The 14,428-nt window shown below is 42.2% G+C and overlaps 1 protein-coding gene across 2 annotated transcripts in view; it reads right to left on the reverse strand.

The window, feature by feature from the left end:
* kctd13 (potassium channel tetramerization domain containing 13) overlaps positions 1-14,428 on the reverse strand; it is a 34,239-nt gene that overhangs the window by 12,211 nt on the left and 7,600 nt on the right. The window contains exons 1-4 of one of the 2 annotated variants that reach the window (XM_038980113.1): positions 8,909-9,143; positions 6,265-6,434; positions 5,881-5,970; positions 5,483-5,535 (exon numbers count right to left, since the gene is read on the reverse strand). In XM_038980113.1, coding sequence (XP_038836041.1) covers positions 5,483-5,535; positions 5,881-5,970; positions 6,265-6,434; positions 8,909-9,143 — 548 coding nt within the window. Of the gene's footprint in view, positions 1-5,482; positions 5,536-5,880; positions 5,971-6,264; positions 6,435-8,908; positions 9,169-14,428 lie in introns of those variants that run through there. The other variant, XM_038980105.1, reaches the window with a different exon arrangement.

Raw genomic sequence — 14,428 nt, forward strand, 5'->3', positions numbered from 1 at the left:
GCTTCCCCAGGCTGTGACCAGGCTTTAGACATAGTTTCAGGCTTTTATTTTGAAAAATGAGCAAGATTTTTCAAAACGAGTCAGGTGTCCTTTGATTAGTTCCTGCGCGCGAGAGGGGTAGCTCGACATTTTCTTTCTCTCTTATTGAATAGGTTACCGTCCGGTTGAAATATTATCGATTATGCATGTTAAAAACAACCTGAGGATTGATTATAAAAAATGTTTGACATGTTTCTACGAACATTACGGATACTTTTTGGAATTTGTCTGCCTTTCAGGAACGGAATGAGGCTGTGGTTTTCTGAACATATCGCGCAAACCAAATGGCGTTTTTTTGTTATAAAAGTAATATTTATCGAACAAAAATAACATTTGTGTAACTGGGAGTCTCGTGAGTGCAAACATCCGAATATTATCAAAGGTAAGCGATTAATTTTATTGCTTTTCTGACTTTCGTGACCATGCTAATTTGGGCCTAGCTGTTCTTACTGTTTTGTCTAGTGATTGATAAACTCACAAACGCTTGGATTGCTTTCGCTGTAAAGCATATTTTCAAAATCTGACACGATAGGTGGATTAACAACAAGCTAAGCTGTGTTTTGGTATATTTCACTTGTGATTTCATGATAAATATTTTTAGTATTATTTTTGAATTTGGCGCTCTGCAGTTTGTTGTTGATAAATGATCCCGGTACCGGGATCCGTGCGTCAAGAAGTTAAAGCTTGGTCGCCAATGGGTCTTCCAAATGGACAATGACCCCAAGCATACTTCCAAAGTTGTGGCAAAATGGCTTAAGGACAACAAAGTCGAGGTATTGGAGTGGCCATCACAAAGCCCTGACCTCAATCCTACAAGCAAGGTCTACAAACCTGACTGTTACACCAGCTCTGTCAGGAGGAATGGGCCAAAATTCACCCAACTTATTGTGGGAAGCTTGTGGAAGGCTACCCGAAACATTTGACCCAAGTTAAAGAATTTAAAGGCAATGCTCCAAATACTAATTGAGTGTATGTAAACTTGACACACTGGGAATGTGATGAAAGAAATAAAAGCTGAAATAAATCATTCTCTACTATTATTCTGACATTTCACATTCTTAAAATAAAGTGGTGATCCTAACTGACCTAAGATAGGGAATGTTTTACTAGGATTAAATGTCAGGAATTATGAAAAACTGAGTTTAAATATGTTTGGCTAAGGTGTATGTAAACTTCTGACTTCAACTGATGGAAACATGTTTTTGTCTGAATACAGCTGTGTCGACCCTTTGGGAAGAAATCATCTTGGTTAAGCTTCTCTAGTGTCCATGAGTTATTTACTCTGAAAACTAGAACCTAACAGAGGTCAGAAATTTCAGAAACATGAACCTGCTTTCCCAGTGATTTTACCCACGCACCACTATTGCTTATATGTAACATTGGGCTTAAAAGGGTTGAAACTGAAATTCTCTCAACCCCATGACAAAATTTGTAGAATTGCAGGAAATTTGCTTTAAAACAGCAACATTGTCTCTTCGGTCAAGAGGACGGCCTCAACAATTTTAGATCAGAGACTGTGCCATTAGCCACGCCCACTACCCACCCTCCCCTTAACTTCGCCACCGCTGCTGAACAAAAATCCTAGGGGAGACAATGGACTCTGTAGTAGAATGGTTATCTTTCAGAAAACTGAGAAACAGATGTATCATATCGATTAAGAGAGCTAAAATCAAGTTTAAAGCTCCATCTCTGACTGCTGGTGATCCTTCAAAATGTTAGAAAACAGTAAATGCACTGAAGAGTACAAATTCCTCTTCTTATTTGCCTAAGCAAGTTCTGTCTGACTCCGGTATCATAACTGAGAATGGGATAAAATTGATTAAAATCATAATTTATCTCAGCAGGCTTTTTATTTGAGAGAAACAGTGGTTTAAATGACCCTGGTCAGTCAATCGACTGCTCTACCAGCCTCTAGCCGACCTGCCGGTTAACACGTCTACTTCTAGTGAATTGGTTTTAATTTCAACAATTTACTACCTGTGATGTACTAGATGCCTTGCTTAAGATTGATGTAAAACTTTCTTTTTTAAAGAAATCCACTGGGGCTGATACGCTTGATCCATTTTTGCTGCAGCTCTTACAACCGATTACGGAGTCATTAACCATGTGGTGATCCTTGTGACCTAAATAATTATTGTCCTCTTTTTAAACTTTATTGCCTAGCTAAAAGATTAGAATCATTGATAAATTCTCAACTAAGAGCTTCCTTATCTTTGAAATGTATTCTAAATGTACATCAGTCGGGTTTTAGACCAGGTCATAGCACTATCTCTGCTGCATCGCTAGTTACATATATAATCAAATCAAATTTTATTTGTCACATACACATGGTTAGCAGATGTTAATGCGAGTGTAGCGAAATGCTTGTGCTTCTAGTTCCGACAATGCAGTAATAACCAACAAGTAGTCTAACCTAACAATTCCACAACTACTACCTTATACACACAAGTGTAAAGGGATAAAGAATATGTACATAAAGATATATGAATGAGTGATAGTACAGAACGGCATAGTCAAGATGCAGTAGATGGTATAGAGTACAGTATATACATATGAGATGAGTCATGTAGGGTATGTAAACATAAAGTGGCATAGTTTAAAGTGGCTAGTGATACATGTATTACATAAAGATGTAATTTACAAAATAGCTTCCAACACTCTACTCAGGAAATTGGATACAGTCTATCACAGTGCCATCTGATTTGTCACCAAAGCCCCATATACTACCCACCACTGCGACCTGTATGCTCTCGTTGGCTGGCCCTCGCTTCATACTCGTCGCCAAACCCACTGGCTCCAGGTCATCTATAAGTCTTTGCTAGGTAAAGCCCCGCCTTATCTCAGCTCACTGGTCACAATAGCAGCACAAACCCGTAGCATGCGCTCCAGCAGTATTATATTTCATTGGTCAACCCCAAAGACAATTCCTCCTTTGGCCGCCTTTCCTTCCAGTTCTCTGTTGCCAATGACTGGAACAAACTGCAAAAATCACTGAAGCTGGAGACTCATATCTCCCTCACTAGCTTTAAGCACCAGCTGTTAGAGCAGCTCACATATCACTGCACCTGTACATAGCCCATCTGTAAATAGCTCATCCAACTACCTCATCCCCATACTGTTATTTTTTCTTCTTCTCCTTTGCACCCCAGTATCTCTACTTGCACATTCATCTTCTGCACATCTATCACTCACATCAAATCAAATTTTATTTGTCACATACACATGGTTAGCAGATGTTAATGCGAGTGTAGCGAAATGCTTGTGCTTCTAGTTCCGACAATGCAGTAATAACCAACAAGTAATCTAACCTAACAATTCCACAACTACTACCTTATACACACAAGTGTAAAGGGATAAAGAATATGTACATAAAGATATATGAATGAGTGATGGTACAGAACGGCATAGGCAAGATGCAGTAGATGGTATAGAGTACAGTATATACATATGAGATGAGTAATGTAGGGTATGTAAACATAAAGTGGCATAGTTTAAAGTGGCTAGTGATACATGTATTACATAAAGATGGCAAGATGCAGTAGATGATATAGAGTACAGTATATACATATACATATGAGATGAGTAATGTGGGATATGTAAACATTATATTAAGTGGCATTGTTTAAAGTGGCTAGTGATACATTTTTACATAATTTCCATCAATTCCCATTATTAAAGTGGCTGGAGATGAGTCAGTATGTTGGCAGCGGCCACTAAATGTTAGTGGTGGCTGTTTAACAGTCTGATGGCCTTGAGATAGAAGCTGTTTTTCAGTCTCTCGGTCCCCGCTTTGATGCACCTGTACTGACCTCGCCTTCTGGATGATAGCGGGGTGAACAGGCAGTGGCTCGGGTGGTTGTTGTCCTTGATGATCTTTATGGCCTTCCTGTGACATCGGGTGGTGTAGGTGTCCTGGAGGGCAGGTAGTTTGCCCCCGGTGATGCGTTGTGCAGACCTCACTACCCTCTGGAGAGCCTTACGGTTGTGGGCGGCGCAGTTGCCGTACCAGGCGGTGATACAGCCTGACAGGATGCTCTCGATTGTGCATCTGTAGAAGTTTGTGAGTGCTTTTGGTGACAAGCCGAATTTCTTCAGCCTCCTGAGGTTGAAGAGGCGCTGCTGCGCCTTCTTCACAACGCTGTCTGTGTGGGTGGACCAATTCAGTTTGTCCGTGATGTGTACACCGAGGAACTTAAAACTTTCCACCTTCATAAATGATGTGGGTAACGGTATGGATAAAAAGGCAACATTGTGCGGGCCTCTTCATTGACCTGTCAAAGGTCTCCGATACTGTTGATCACTCCCTGCTAATTGCGAAGCTTTCCTCAATTGGCCTAGACAAGGCTGCATGTAACTGGTTTAAAAATTACTTGAAAAACATGACTCAATCGTGTATCTTCTGATGGTGTTAAATCTGGACATAACGAAAGGTGTACCGCAGGGGTCGATTCTGGGTCTGTACTTTGTAATGTTTACATTAACAATATCGACTTTTCTGTAAAAAAAATAAATAATAAAATGTACCTGCACTTGTATGCCGCACCAATGATACTGTCGTGTATGCCATTGCCTCCGCGGTTGACCAGGCTCTATCGGAACTACAATATGCTTTCATTGTATTACAGAAAAACTGGCCTGAAATTAGTATTGAATACAGGTAAAACTAAGTACAGGTTGATCTCTAGAGTAAATAAAAATTACAGATGATTTAAGCATATGTACTTTGGATGGTTCTTATACTGATCGTGTCCCTGCTTACAAATATCTGGGCATCTGGATAGGTGAAAAGCTGTCTTAAAAAGCATATTGATGAGTTAGTTAAGCTGAGAATACAAATGGGCTTCTTCTGTAGAAAGCGGATTATTCAGTCGACGTTCCTATCGATCCTAGACTATGGCGACATCATCTATATGAATGCAGCTGCCACTTTACTAAAGCAGTTTATAATAGAGCACTGCGCTTTGATACCGGCGACAGTTTTAGTACTCATCACTGCATTCTCTACCAGACAGTTGTTTGGCCCTCTGATGTGACGTAGTTTGAGTCATTGCTATGTTTTCATTTATAAAGCTCTTTTACAAAAACTCCCTTGTACCAAACATCATTACTGAACCTTAGACATGAGTCACCACACCTCGGTCTCAGGAATGCCTAACTCTGGAAATTCCTTTGGTCTCTACTGAGTTAGGTAAATCAGCTTTAAATTTTCCTCCACCTCATTTGTGTAACAATTTTCAAAACGTTCTTAAATTTGATGTTTTGGTGCCTCTAGGGGAATGAAGAAAGCTGATTGATGACCTTATTAATGAGTTTGTTTTTATGACCGTGTTTTCTTTCTGCTTGCATTTTGATGTTTGTATTTTCTATTATTTCTGTAATTCAAGGCTCATCTGTAAAAGACGCATTGGTCTCAGAAAACGTATATATATATTTTTTTAAATACCTGGTGTACGAATACTTGTTGTTCCCTCTGTTGTTCTGTAGTTTTACTACAGGCTGTGGGAGACAGGAAACATTAGAACTAATTTAACAGTAGCAAATAGAGCATTTTTTATTACATTTATTTTGAAAAGTTATGATGCTGAAAAATGTTGGGGGTCCAATTTAATAATAACTTTTGTTTGTATAGCGCTTTTCGGACACTCAGACACTTTACACAAGGCAATAAAAAAAATCTAAACTCACAGTATGAGAGCTAAAGCTAAGCAATGATACCAGAGCTAAGGTCTGAGATCAAAGTAAGCATTTCAAGTCAAACCAGTATGCCATCTGTAATGAACAGCCTTCCTAACTATGCCCGTCTTCCCTCCCATCCACCCACCCTCTTTCTATCCCTCTCACCTTCCTGCAGGTGTTAATCATTCTCTGTTCTTCTTTGGTTGAGGTAATCATGGGAATGCGGCAAACCCCCTCATAGACGTCCCTTTGTTTCTGTGGGACATCAAAGGCATTTGATTCACATGAACATCTGACTCACACTATGGGAGGCTTCTGACACTTTGGGCTGGGTATTCAACACACAAACATTGGGATCCAATGTAAGCATTAGAGATTCTATGTGCATAATAGTTGTTTGACTAACACATACAGTATATTGCACTTTGAAAGCCTTTTGATAAGACTTACAGATTTAGCTCAAAGACAAAAGGAAATGTAATTTTACTGACACTCAGCTCAGTGCTTTACACACAATGATAATTTGCTTTGGGTCAGTCTGGGTCTTACCTGCATGGCAGACGTGCAGTGCTGGACTAGTCCCTGGACCCTGTAGTACTGAGCTTCCTTCAGAACTTCCTCCAGCTCTCGGTGGGACTCCGGAAGCGGTACCGAGCCATCCCGCATAAAGTTCAGCACCAAGCCAAAATGGCGACCACACCTGTCCAACACTACCCAGCCTAAGAAAGAGGAAAAATATTGAGGAGTGAGCACTGATGGTCAAGAATCAATCTCATCTATATTTCACATTTTTCCATGTGTCGATTGCTTTAGGAATTCCTGATGATATGGAGAAAATAAAAGGTCAATAAGTCACATCCCGTCACACGCTGCAAACGGGAGTAAATGGTGAGCACCATTATTCATTCGTCGATATGGGTGACCATTTGAAATATCAAAACCAGTGCAGCAGCACACCGCACAAAATTGCCCTCTGAGCCACCATAAATCACAACATTCTTCAACTGGTTATTCAGTACAGCATTGTTTCCAATAAATTGAATGATGCACACCATTATATCCTGCTGAACACAGCCCAGTGTTTCCAATCCGTTCCTTTGGCTCCCATAGGACTACAATTTTTCTTCCAGCATTAGCAAACCTGATTCGCAACCTCGGTGACCATTAGTTGACTAGTTGTATCAAGTGTGGTAGTGCTGGACAGGAACAAAAACGTGCAAGCCTGCGTGATCCTAGAATAAAATATTGGGAACACTGGCATACATAAATAACACACATACAGTTGAAGTCGGAAGTTTAGATATACACCTCAGCCACAATATTTTAAACTCTGTTTTTCACAATTCCTGACATTTAATCCTAGTAAAAATGCCCCGTCTTAGGTCAGTTAGGATCACCACTTTATTTTAAGAATGTGAAATGTAACAATAATAGAGAATGATTTATTTCAGCTTGTATTTCTTTCATCACATTCCCAGTGGGCCAGAAATGTACATACACTCAATTAGTATTTGGTAGCATTGCCTTTAAATTGTTTAACTTGGGTCAAACGTTTCAGGTAGCCTTCCACATGCTTCCCACAATAAGTTGGGCAAATTTTCTCCCATTCCTCCTGACAGAGCTGGTGTAACAGTCAGGTTTGTAGGCCTCACACACGCTTTTTCAGTTCTGCCCAAAACTTTTCTATAGGACTGAGGTCAGGGCTTTGTGATGGCCACTCCAATACCTTGACTTTGTTGTCCTTAAGCCATTTTGCCACAACTTATGCTTGGGGTCAATGTCCATTTGGAAGACCCATTTGCGACCAAGCTTTAACTTCCTGACTGATTTCTTGAGATGTTGCTTCAATATAGCCACATAATGTTCTGTCCTCATGATGCCATCTATTTTGTGAAGTGCACCAGTCCCTCCAGCAGCAAAGCACCCCCACAACATGATGCTGTCACCCCCGTGCTTCACGGTTGGGATGGTGTTCTTCGGCTTGCAAGCCTCCACCTTTTTCCTCCAAACATAACAATGGTCATTATAGCCAAACAGTTCTATTTTTGTTTCATCAGACCAGAGGACATTTCTCCAAAAAGTACAATCTTTGTCCCCATGTGCAGTTGCAAACCGTAGTCTGGCTTTTTTATGGCGGTTTTGGAGCAGTGGCTTCTTCCTTGCTGAGCGGCCTTTCAGGTTATGCCGATATAGGACTCGTTTTACTGTGGATATAGATACTTTTGTATCTGTTTCCTCCAGCATCTTTACAAGGTCCTTTGCTGTTGTTCTGGGATTGATTTGCACACAAAAGTACGTTCACCTCTAGGAGACAGAATTACGTCTCCTTCCTGAGCGGTATGACTGCTGCGTGGTCCCATGGTGTTTATACTTGCGTACTATTGGTTGTACAGATGAATGTGGTACCTTCAGGTGTTTGGAAATTGCTCCCAAGGATGAACCAGACATGGAGGTCGACAATTTTCTTTGAGGTCTTGGCTGCTTTCTTTTGATTTTCCCATGATGTCAAGCAGAGGCACTGAGTTTGAAGGTAGGCCTTGAAATACATCCACAGGTACACCTCCGATTGACTCAAATGATGTCAATTAGCCTATCAGAAGACTCTAAAGCCATGACATCATTTTCTGGAATTTTCCAAGTTGTTTAAAGGCAGTCAACTTTGTGTATGTGGGGGGTTCTCGGGGGTGGGGAATGGAATTAATTGTATTTTTCTTCCTGGGGGGGGGTCTCAAATGGTTGAGGGATAGCTATTGGCGAACTGTGGGGGGGCTCTTGTAGGGTTTGGGTTCACATTTTTTGGCCTGGTGGTAGATCGGTCAACATGCCCTTGAGCAGGGCATCGAGCCTGGATGCTTCAGAGCGACACACAGAATGGGAATCTGTCGGATGACTGGTATGATATAGTTATTGAGCGGCTTCACTGCAAGTATATTGTATGTTTCAAATATTCAATAAAACATTTTAAAAAATAAACTTAGTGTATGTCAACTTCTGACCTACTGGAATTGTGATACAGTGAATTAATTATAAGTGAAATAATCTGTCTAAACAATTGTTGGGAAAATTATTTGTCAGGCACACGCCAAAACTAGTTTGTTAACAAGAAATTTGTGTTGTGGTTGAAAAACGAGTTTTAATGACTCCAACCTAAGTGTATGTAAACTTCAGACTTCAACTGTAGGTCCATACTTACCCTCCGAATCTATGGTGACCTCTGCTCCTCCATTGCACATGCTCCTTAGTAAGCTGTCCTCTTTGCTCAGGGTCTGTACTGTGGTGTAATGCAGGGAGCCCCCAACATTCAGCTTCACATATTTACTCCCCGCCAGACCACCTCCAACCCCCTTCTCCTCGCTGCAATGGCCAGAGGACTGGGTGGCGAGGATGGAGGCAGCTGCCACACTCCCTGCGGAAGCCTCGGCAGACATCAGGCGTGCTTGCAGTTAGCAGTTTCTGATTTAAAAAACAGGAGACCTCAGTTGGGGGGATGTGATTTCAATTTAATTATCAAAAACAAATATCAGTCAACAGACAAAAATTAGGTGGATGTTATGGGTGTAATGGTACACGGGGACCTCTGTTCCGACAGCACTGTGAACCCGAATGAATACATAAATTGTTTTCATTCAAAATGAAAACACTAGGCCTACAGGCTATGCCTACACTGCATTGTCGGCCTATTGCCTCGAGTAAATCTAAGAAGAAAAAAAATGCTCAGGCTATTCAGTTAAAACTAGAGCCTATGCACACGTTGTAATCAAAATTCTAATCTTAATTGGTGCATTTCAAACTGTCCTTTTGTGAGGCGCAGCTGGGAACTAGTTCTGTATGGTGGCGAGTGGAAGAGTCGATAAACCAGAATTGGAGGATTCTCCATCATTGTTTAAATCTCCAGTTTGGGAAATGTTGGCTTCCCAGTAGATTAGATTACAATGGTGGTGGACCGTTGTGGATAAAACGTTAACAGTAATTCACCACGCACAACGAGAACAGTCTATACAGCTGCCAACGCCTCAAATATGTTGACAGATTTATGCCGACATCACCCCAGTAAACCAGAGCAAGACAAACGCAAAAAAAACGTCATTCACGCAGCCCTTGGCAGCTGATTCTGACCGGGCTAAAGAAATTACAAGAGCGAAGGGTAGGCTGTGTTTACATTTTTTACAGTCTTTGGTTTATAGCTGTTGATATGCTCCCATTCTCTGTGGTTGAGAATAGGGGGTTTCAGCATGGAGCAAGATATCTGCCAAAAGGTTGAAAGTACAGTTATGGCCAAAAGTTGAGAATGACACAAATATTAATTTCCAAAGTTTGCTGCTTCAGTGTCTTTAGATATTTTTGTCAGATGTTACTATGGAATACGGAAGTATAATTACAAGCATTTCATAAGTGTCAAATGCTTTTATTGACAATTACATAAAGTTGATGCAAAGAGTCAATATTTGCAGTTTTGACCCTTCTTCAAGACCGCTGAAATCCACCCTGGCATGCTGTCAATTAACTTCTGGGCCACATCCTGACTGATGGCAGCCCATTCTTGCATAATCAACGCTTGGAGTTTGTCAGAATTTGTGGGTTTTTGTTTGTCCACCCGCCTCTTGAGGATTGGCCACAAGTTCTCAATGGGATTAAGGTCTGGGGAGTTTCCTGGCCATGGACCCAAAATATCTATGTTTTGTTCCTCGAGCCACTTAGTTATCACTTTTGCCTTATGGCAAGGTGCTCCATCATGCTGGAAAAGGTATTTTTCATCACCAAACTGTTCCTGGATGGTTGGGAGAAGTTGCTCTTGGAGGATGTGTTGGTACCATTCTTTTGGCTGAGAAGCAACCCTACACATGAATGGTTGCAGGATGCTTTACTGTTGGCATGACAGGACCGATGGTAGTGCTCACTTTGTCTTCTCCGGACAAGCTTTTTTCCAGATGCCCCAAACAATCGGAAAGGGGATTCAGCAGAGAAAATGACTTTACCCCAGTCCTCAGCAGTCCAATCCCTGTACCTTTTGCAGAATATCAGTCTGTCCCTGATGTTTCTCCTGGAGAGAAGTGGCTTTTTTGCTGCCCTTCTTGACACCAGGCCATCCTCCAAAAGTCTTTGCCTCACTGTGCTTGCAGATGCACCCACACCTGCCTGCTGTCATTCCTGAGCAAGCTCTGTACTGGTGGTGCCCCGACCCCGCAGCTGAATCAACTTTAGGAGACGGTCCTGGCGCTTGCTGGACTTTCTTGGGCGCCCTGAAGCCTTCTTCACAACAATTGAACCGCTCTCCTTGAAGTTCTTGAGGATCCGATTTTAGGTGCAATCTTACTGGCAGCAATATCCTTGCCTGTGAAGACCTTTTTGTGTAAAGCAATGATGACGGCACGTGTTTCCTTGCAGGTAACCATGTTTGACAGAGGAAGAACAATGATTCCAAGCACCACCCTCCTTTTGAAGCTTCCAGTCTGTTATTCGAACTCAATCAGCATGACAGAGTGATCACCAGCCTTGTCCTCGTCAACATTCACACCTGTGTTAACGAGAGAATCACTGACATGTCAGCTGGTCATTTTGTGGCAGGGCTGAAATGCAGTGGAAATGTTTTGGGGGGGAATTCAGTTCATTTGCATGGCAAAGAGGGACTTTGCAGTTAATTGCAATTCATCTGATCACTCTTCATAATATTCTGGAGTATATGCAAATTGCCATCATACAAACTGAGGCAGCAGACTTTGTGAAAATGTATGCGTGTCATTCTCAGCTTTTGGCCACGACTGTATGTATCGTTAGGATCGTAAGAAAAAACATACGTAAATTGTTAGTATTGTAAGAAAAGCCAATGCTGAAACATGAAATTTAAACGTTATATTAAATCTCTCCCGTTACGACTATGAATTAATATTTACACGTTCAATTACTTTACGTCTCCCTTGACTGGGTTAGAGATATTTTTGTATACGTACAAACTTGTCAGTAATGTTCCATCTGCAAAAGACATGAACGTAGCTAGTCAAATCAAGCAACTCTAACCCAGACCAGTTAAAGTTGCTTTAGAGCATCCAGTTTAATTTCCAAAATAAATGTCTAAAGCTTGTTTAAGAACTGCAATCAATAATAACGTTATACCAGTAGATGGCTTGGGCCTTCAGCAAATGACTTGTGTGACACAGAAGAGCCTTGCCTAGAATAACTGCTTGAGCTGCAAAAGTAGACGGAAAGTAGACGGTTCGCGCAAAACTGAAAGCGCAAACCATTGCATTTAACCATGGCAAGGTGACTGGGAATATGGCCGAAAACAAACAGTGTAGTTATCCCCTCCGTAAGGCAATCAAACAGGCAAAACGTCAGTATAGAGACAAAGTGGAGTCGCAATTCAACGGCTCAGACACGAGACGTATGTGGCAGGGTCTACAGACAATCACGGACTACAAACGGAAAACCAGCCACGTCTCGGATACCGACGTCTTGCTTCCCAAAAGCTAAACACCTTTTCCCGCATTGAGGATAACACAGAGCCACACCAGCTGGCTAGAGTGTTTACGGACATACTCAATCTCTCCCTATCCCAGTCTGTTGTCCTGACATGCTTCAAGATGTCCACCATTGTTCACGTACTGCGGGATGCTGGACTTCTAGGCAGAGTTGCAAAGAAACAGCCATATCTCTGTCCAGTGTGTGTTCTTTTGCCCATCTTAAATATTTTATTTTTATTGGCCAGTCTGAGATATGGCTTTTCTTTGCAACTCTGCCTAGAAGGCCAGCATCCCCGAGTCGCCTCTTCACTGTTGATGTTGAGACTGGTGTTTTGCAGGTACTATTTAATGAAGCTGCTAGTTGAGGATTGAGGCGTCTGTTTCTCAAAACCAGACACTAATGTACTTGTCCTCTTGCTCAGTTGTGCACCGGGGCCTCCCACTCCTCTTTCTATTCTGGGTAGAGCGCTGTCTGTGAAGGGAGTAGTACACAGCGTTGTACGAGATCTTCAGTTTCTTGGCAATTTCTCAGAACAAGAATAGACTGACGAGTTTCAGAAGGTATTTGTTTCTGGCCATTTTGAGCCTGTAATCGAACCCACAAATGCTGATGCTCCAGATACTCAACTAGTCTAAAAAAGGCCAGTTTAATTGCTTCTTTAATCAGAACCGTTTTCAGCTGTGCTAACAAAATTGCAAAAGGGTTTTCTAATGATCAATTAGCTAATCCAAGTTTATCATTTTAAAAGGCTAACACAGCTGCCATTGGAACACAGGAGTGATGGTTGCTGATAATGGGCCTCTGTACGCCTACGTAGATGTTCCATTAAATATGAGCCATTTCCAGCCACAACGTTAATGTTGTAAATTACTAATGTCTACACTGTATTTCCGATCAATTTGATGTTATTTTAAAAACGGACACATTTTTTTTGCTTTTCTTTCAAGAACAAGGAAAGTTCTAAGTCACCCCAAACTTTTGAACGGTAGTGTATATAAACTCAGCAAAAAAAGAAACATACTCTCACTGTCAACTGCGTTTATTTTCAGCAAACTTAACATGTGTAAATATTTATATGAACATAAGATTCAACAACAGACATAAACTGAACAAGTTCCACAGACATGTGACTAAAAAGAAATTGAATATTGTCCCTGAACAAAGGGGGGTCAAAATCAAAAGTAACAGTCAGTATCTGGTGTGGCCACCAGCTGCATTAAGTACTGCAGCGCATCTCCTCCTCATGGACTGCACCAGATTTGCCAGTTCTTGCTGTGCGATGTTACCCCACTCTTCCACCAAGGTACCTGCAAGTTCCCGGACATTTCTGGGGGGAAATCGCCCTAGCCCTCACCCTCCGATCCAACAAGTCCCAGACGTGCTCAATGGGATTGAGATCCGGGCTCTTCGCTGGCCACAGCAGAACACTGACATTCCTTTCTTGTAGGAAATCACGCACAGAACGAGCAATATGGCTGGTGGCATTGTCATGCTGGAAGGTTATGTCAGGATGAGCCTGCAGGAAGGGTACCACAACGCACAGCGTTGAGATTACATGCAATGACAACAAGCGCAGCCCAATGATGCTGTGACACACCGCCCCAGACCATGACGGACCCTCCAACTCGATCCCGCTCCAGAGTACAGGCCTCGGTGTAACGCTCATTTGACGATAAACGCGAATCCAACCATCACCCCCGGTGAGACAAAACTGTGACTCATCAGTGAAGACCACTTCTTGCCAGTCCTGTCTGGTCCAGCGACGATGGGTTTGTGCCCATAGGTGACGTTGTTGCCGGTGATGTCTGGTGAGGACCTGCCTTACACAGGCCTACAAGCCCTCAGTCCAGCCTCTGCGGACAGTCTGAGCACTGATGGAGGGCGTTCCTGGTCTAACTCTGGCAGTTGTTGCCATCCTGTACCTGTCACGCAGGTGTGATGTTCAGATGTACCGATCCTGTGCAGGTGTTGTTACACATGGTCTGCCACTGCGAGGACGATCAGTTGTCCGTCCTGTCTCCCTGTAGCGCTGCCACATCTGCCGTCCCCATGCCTCCTTGCAGCATGCCTAAGGCACATCCACGCAGATGACCAGGGACCCTGGGCATCTTTTTTTGTGTTTTTCAGAGTCAGTAGAAAGGCCTCTTTAGTGTCCTAAGTTTTCATAACTGTGACCTTAATTGCCTACTGTCGGTAAGCTGTTGGTGTTTTAACGACCGTTCCACAGGTGCATGTTCATTAATTGTTTATGCTT

This window comes from Salvelinus namaycush, chromosome 3 (assembly GCF_016432855.1).
Source record: "Salvelinus namaycush isolate Seneca chromosome 3, SaNama_1.0, whole genome shotgun sequence".
NCBI lineage: Eukaryota > Metazoa > Chordata > Actinopteri > Salmoniformes > Salmonidae > Salvelinus > Salvelinus namaycush.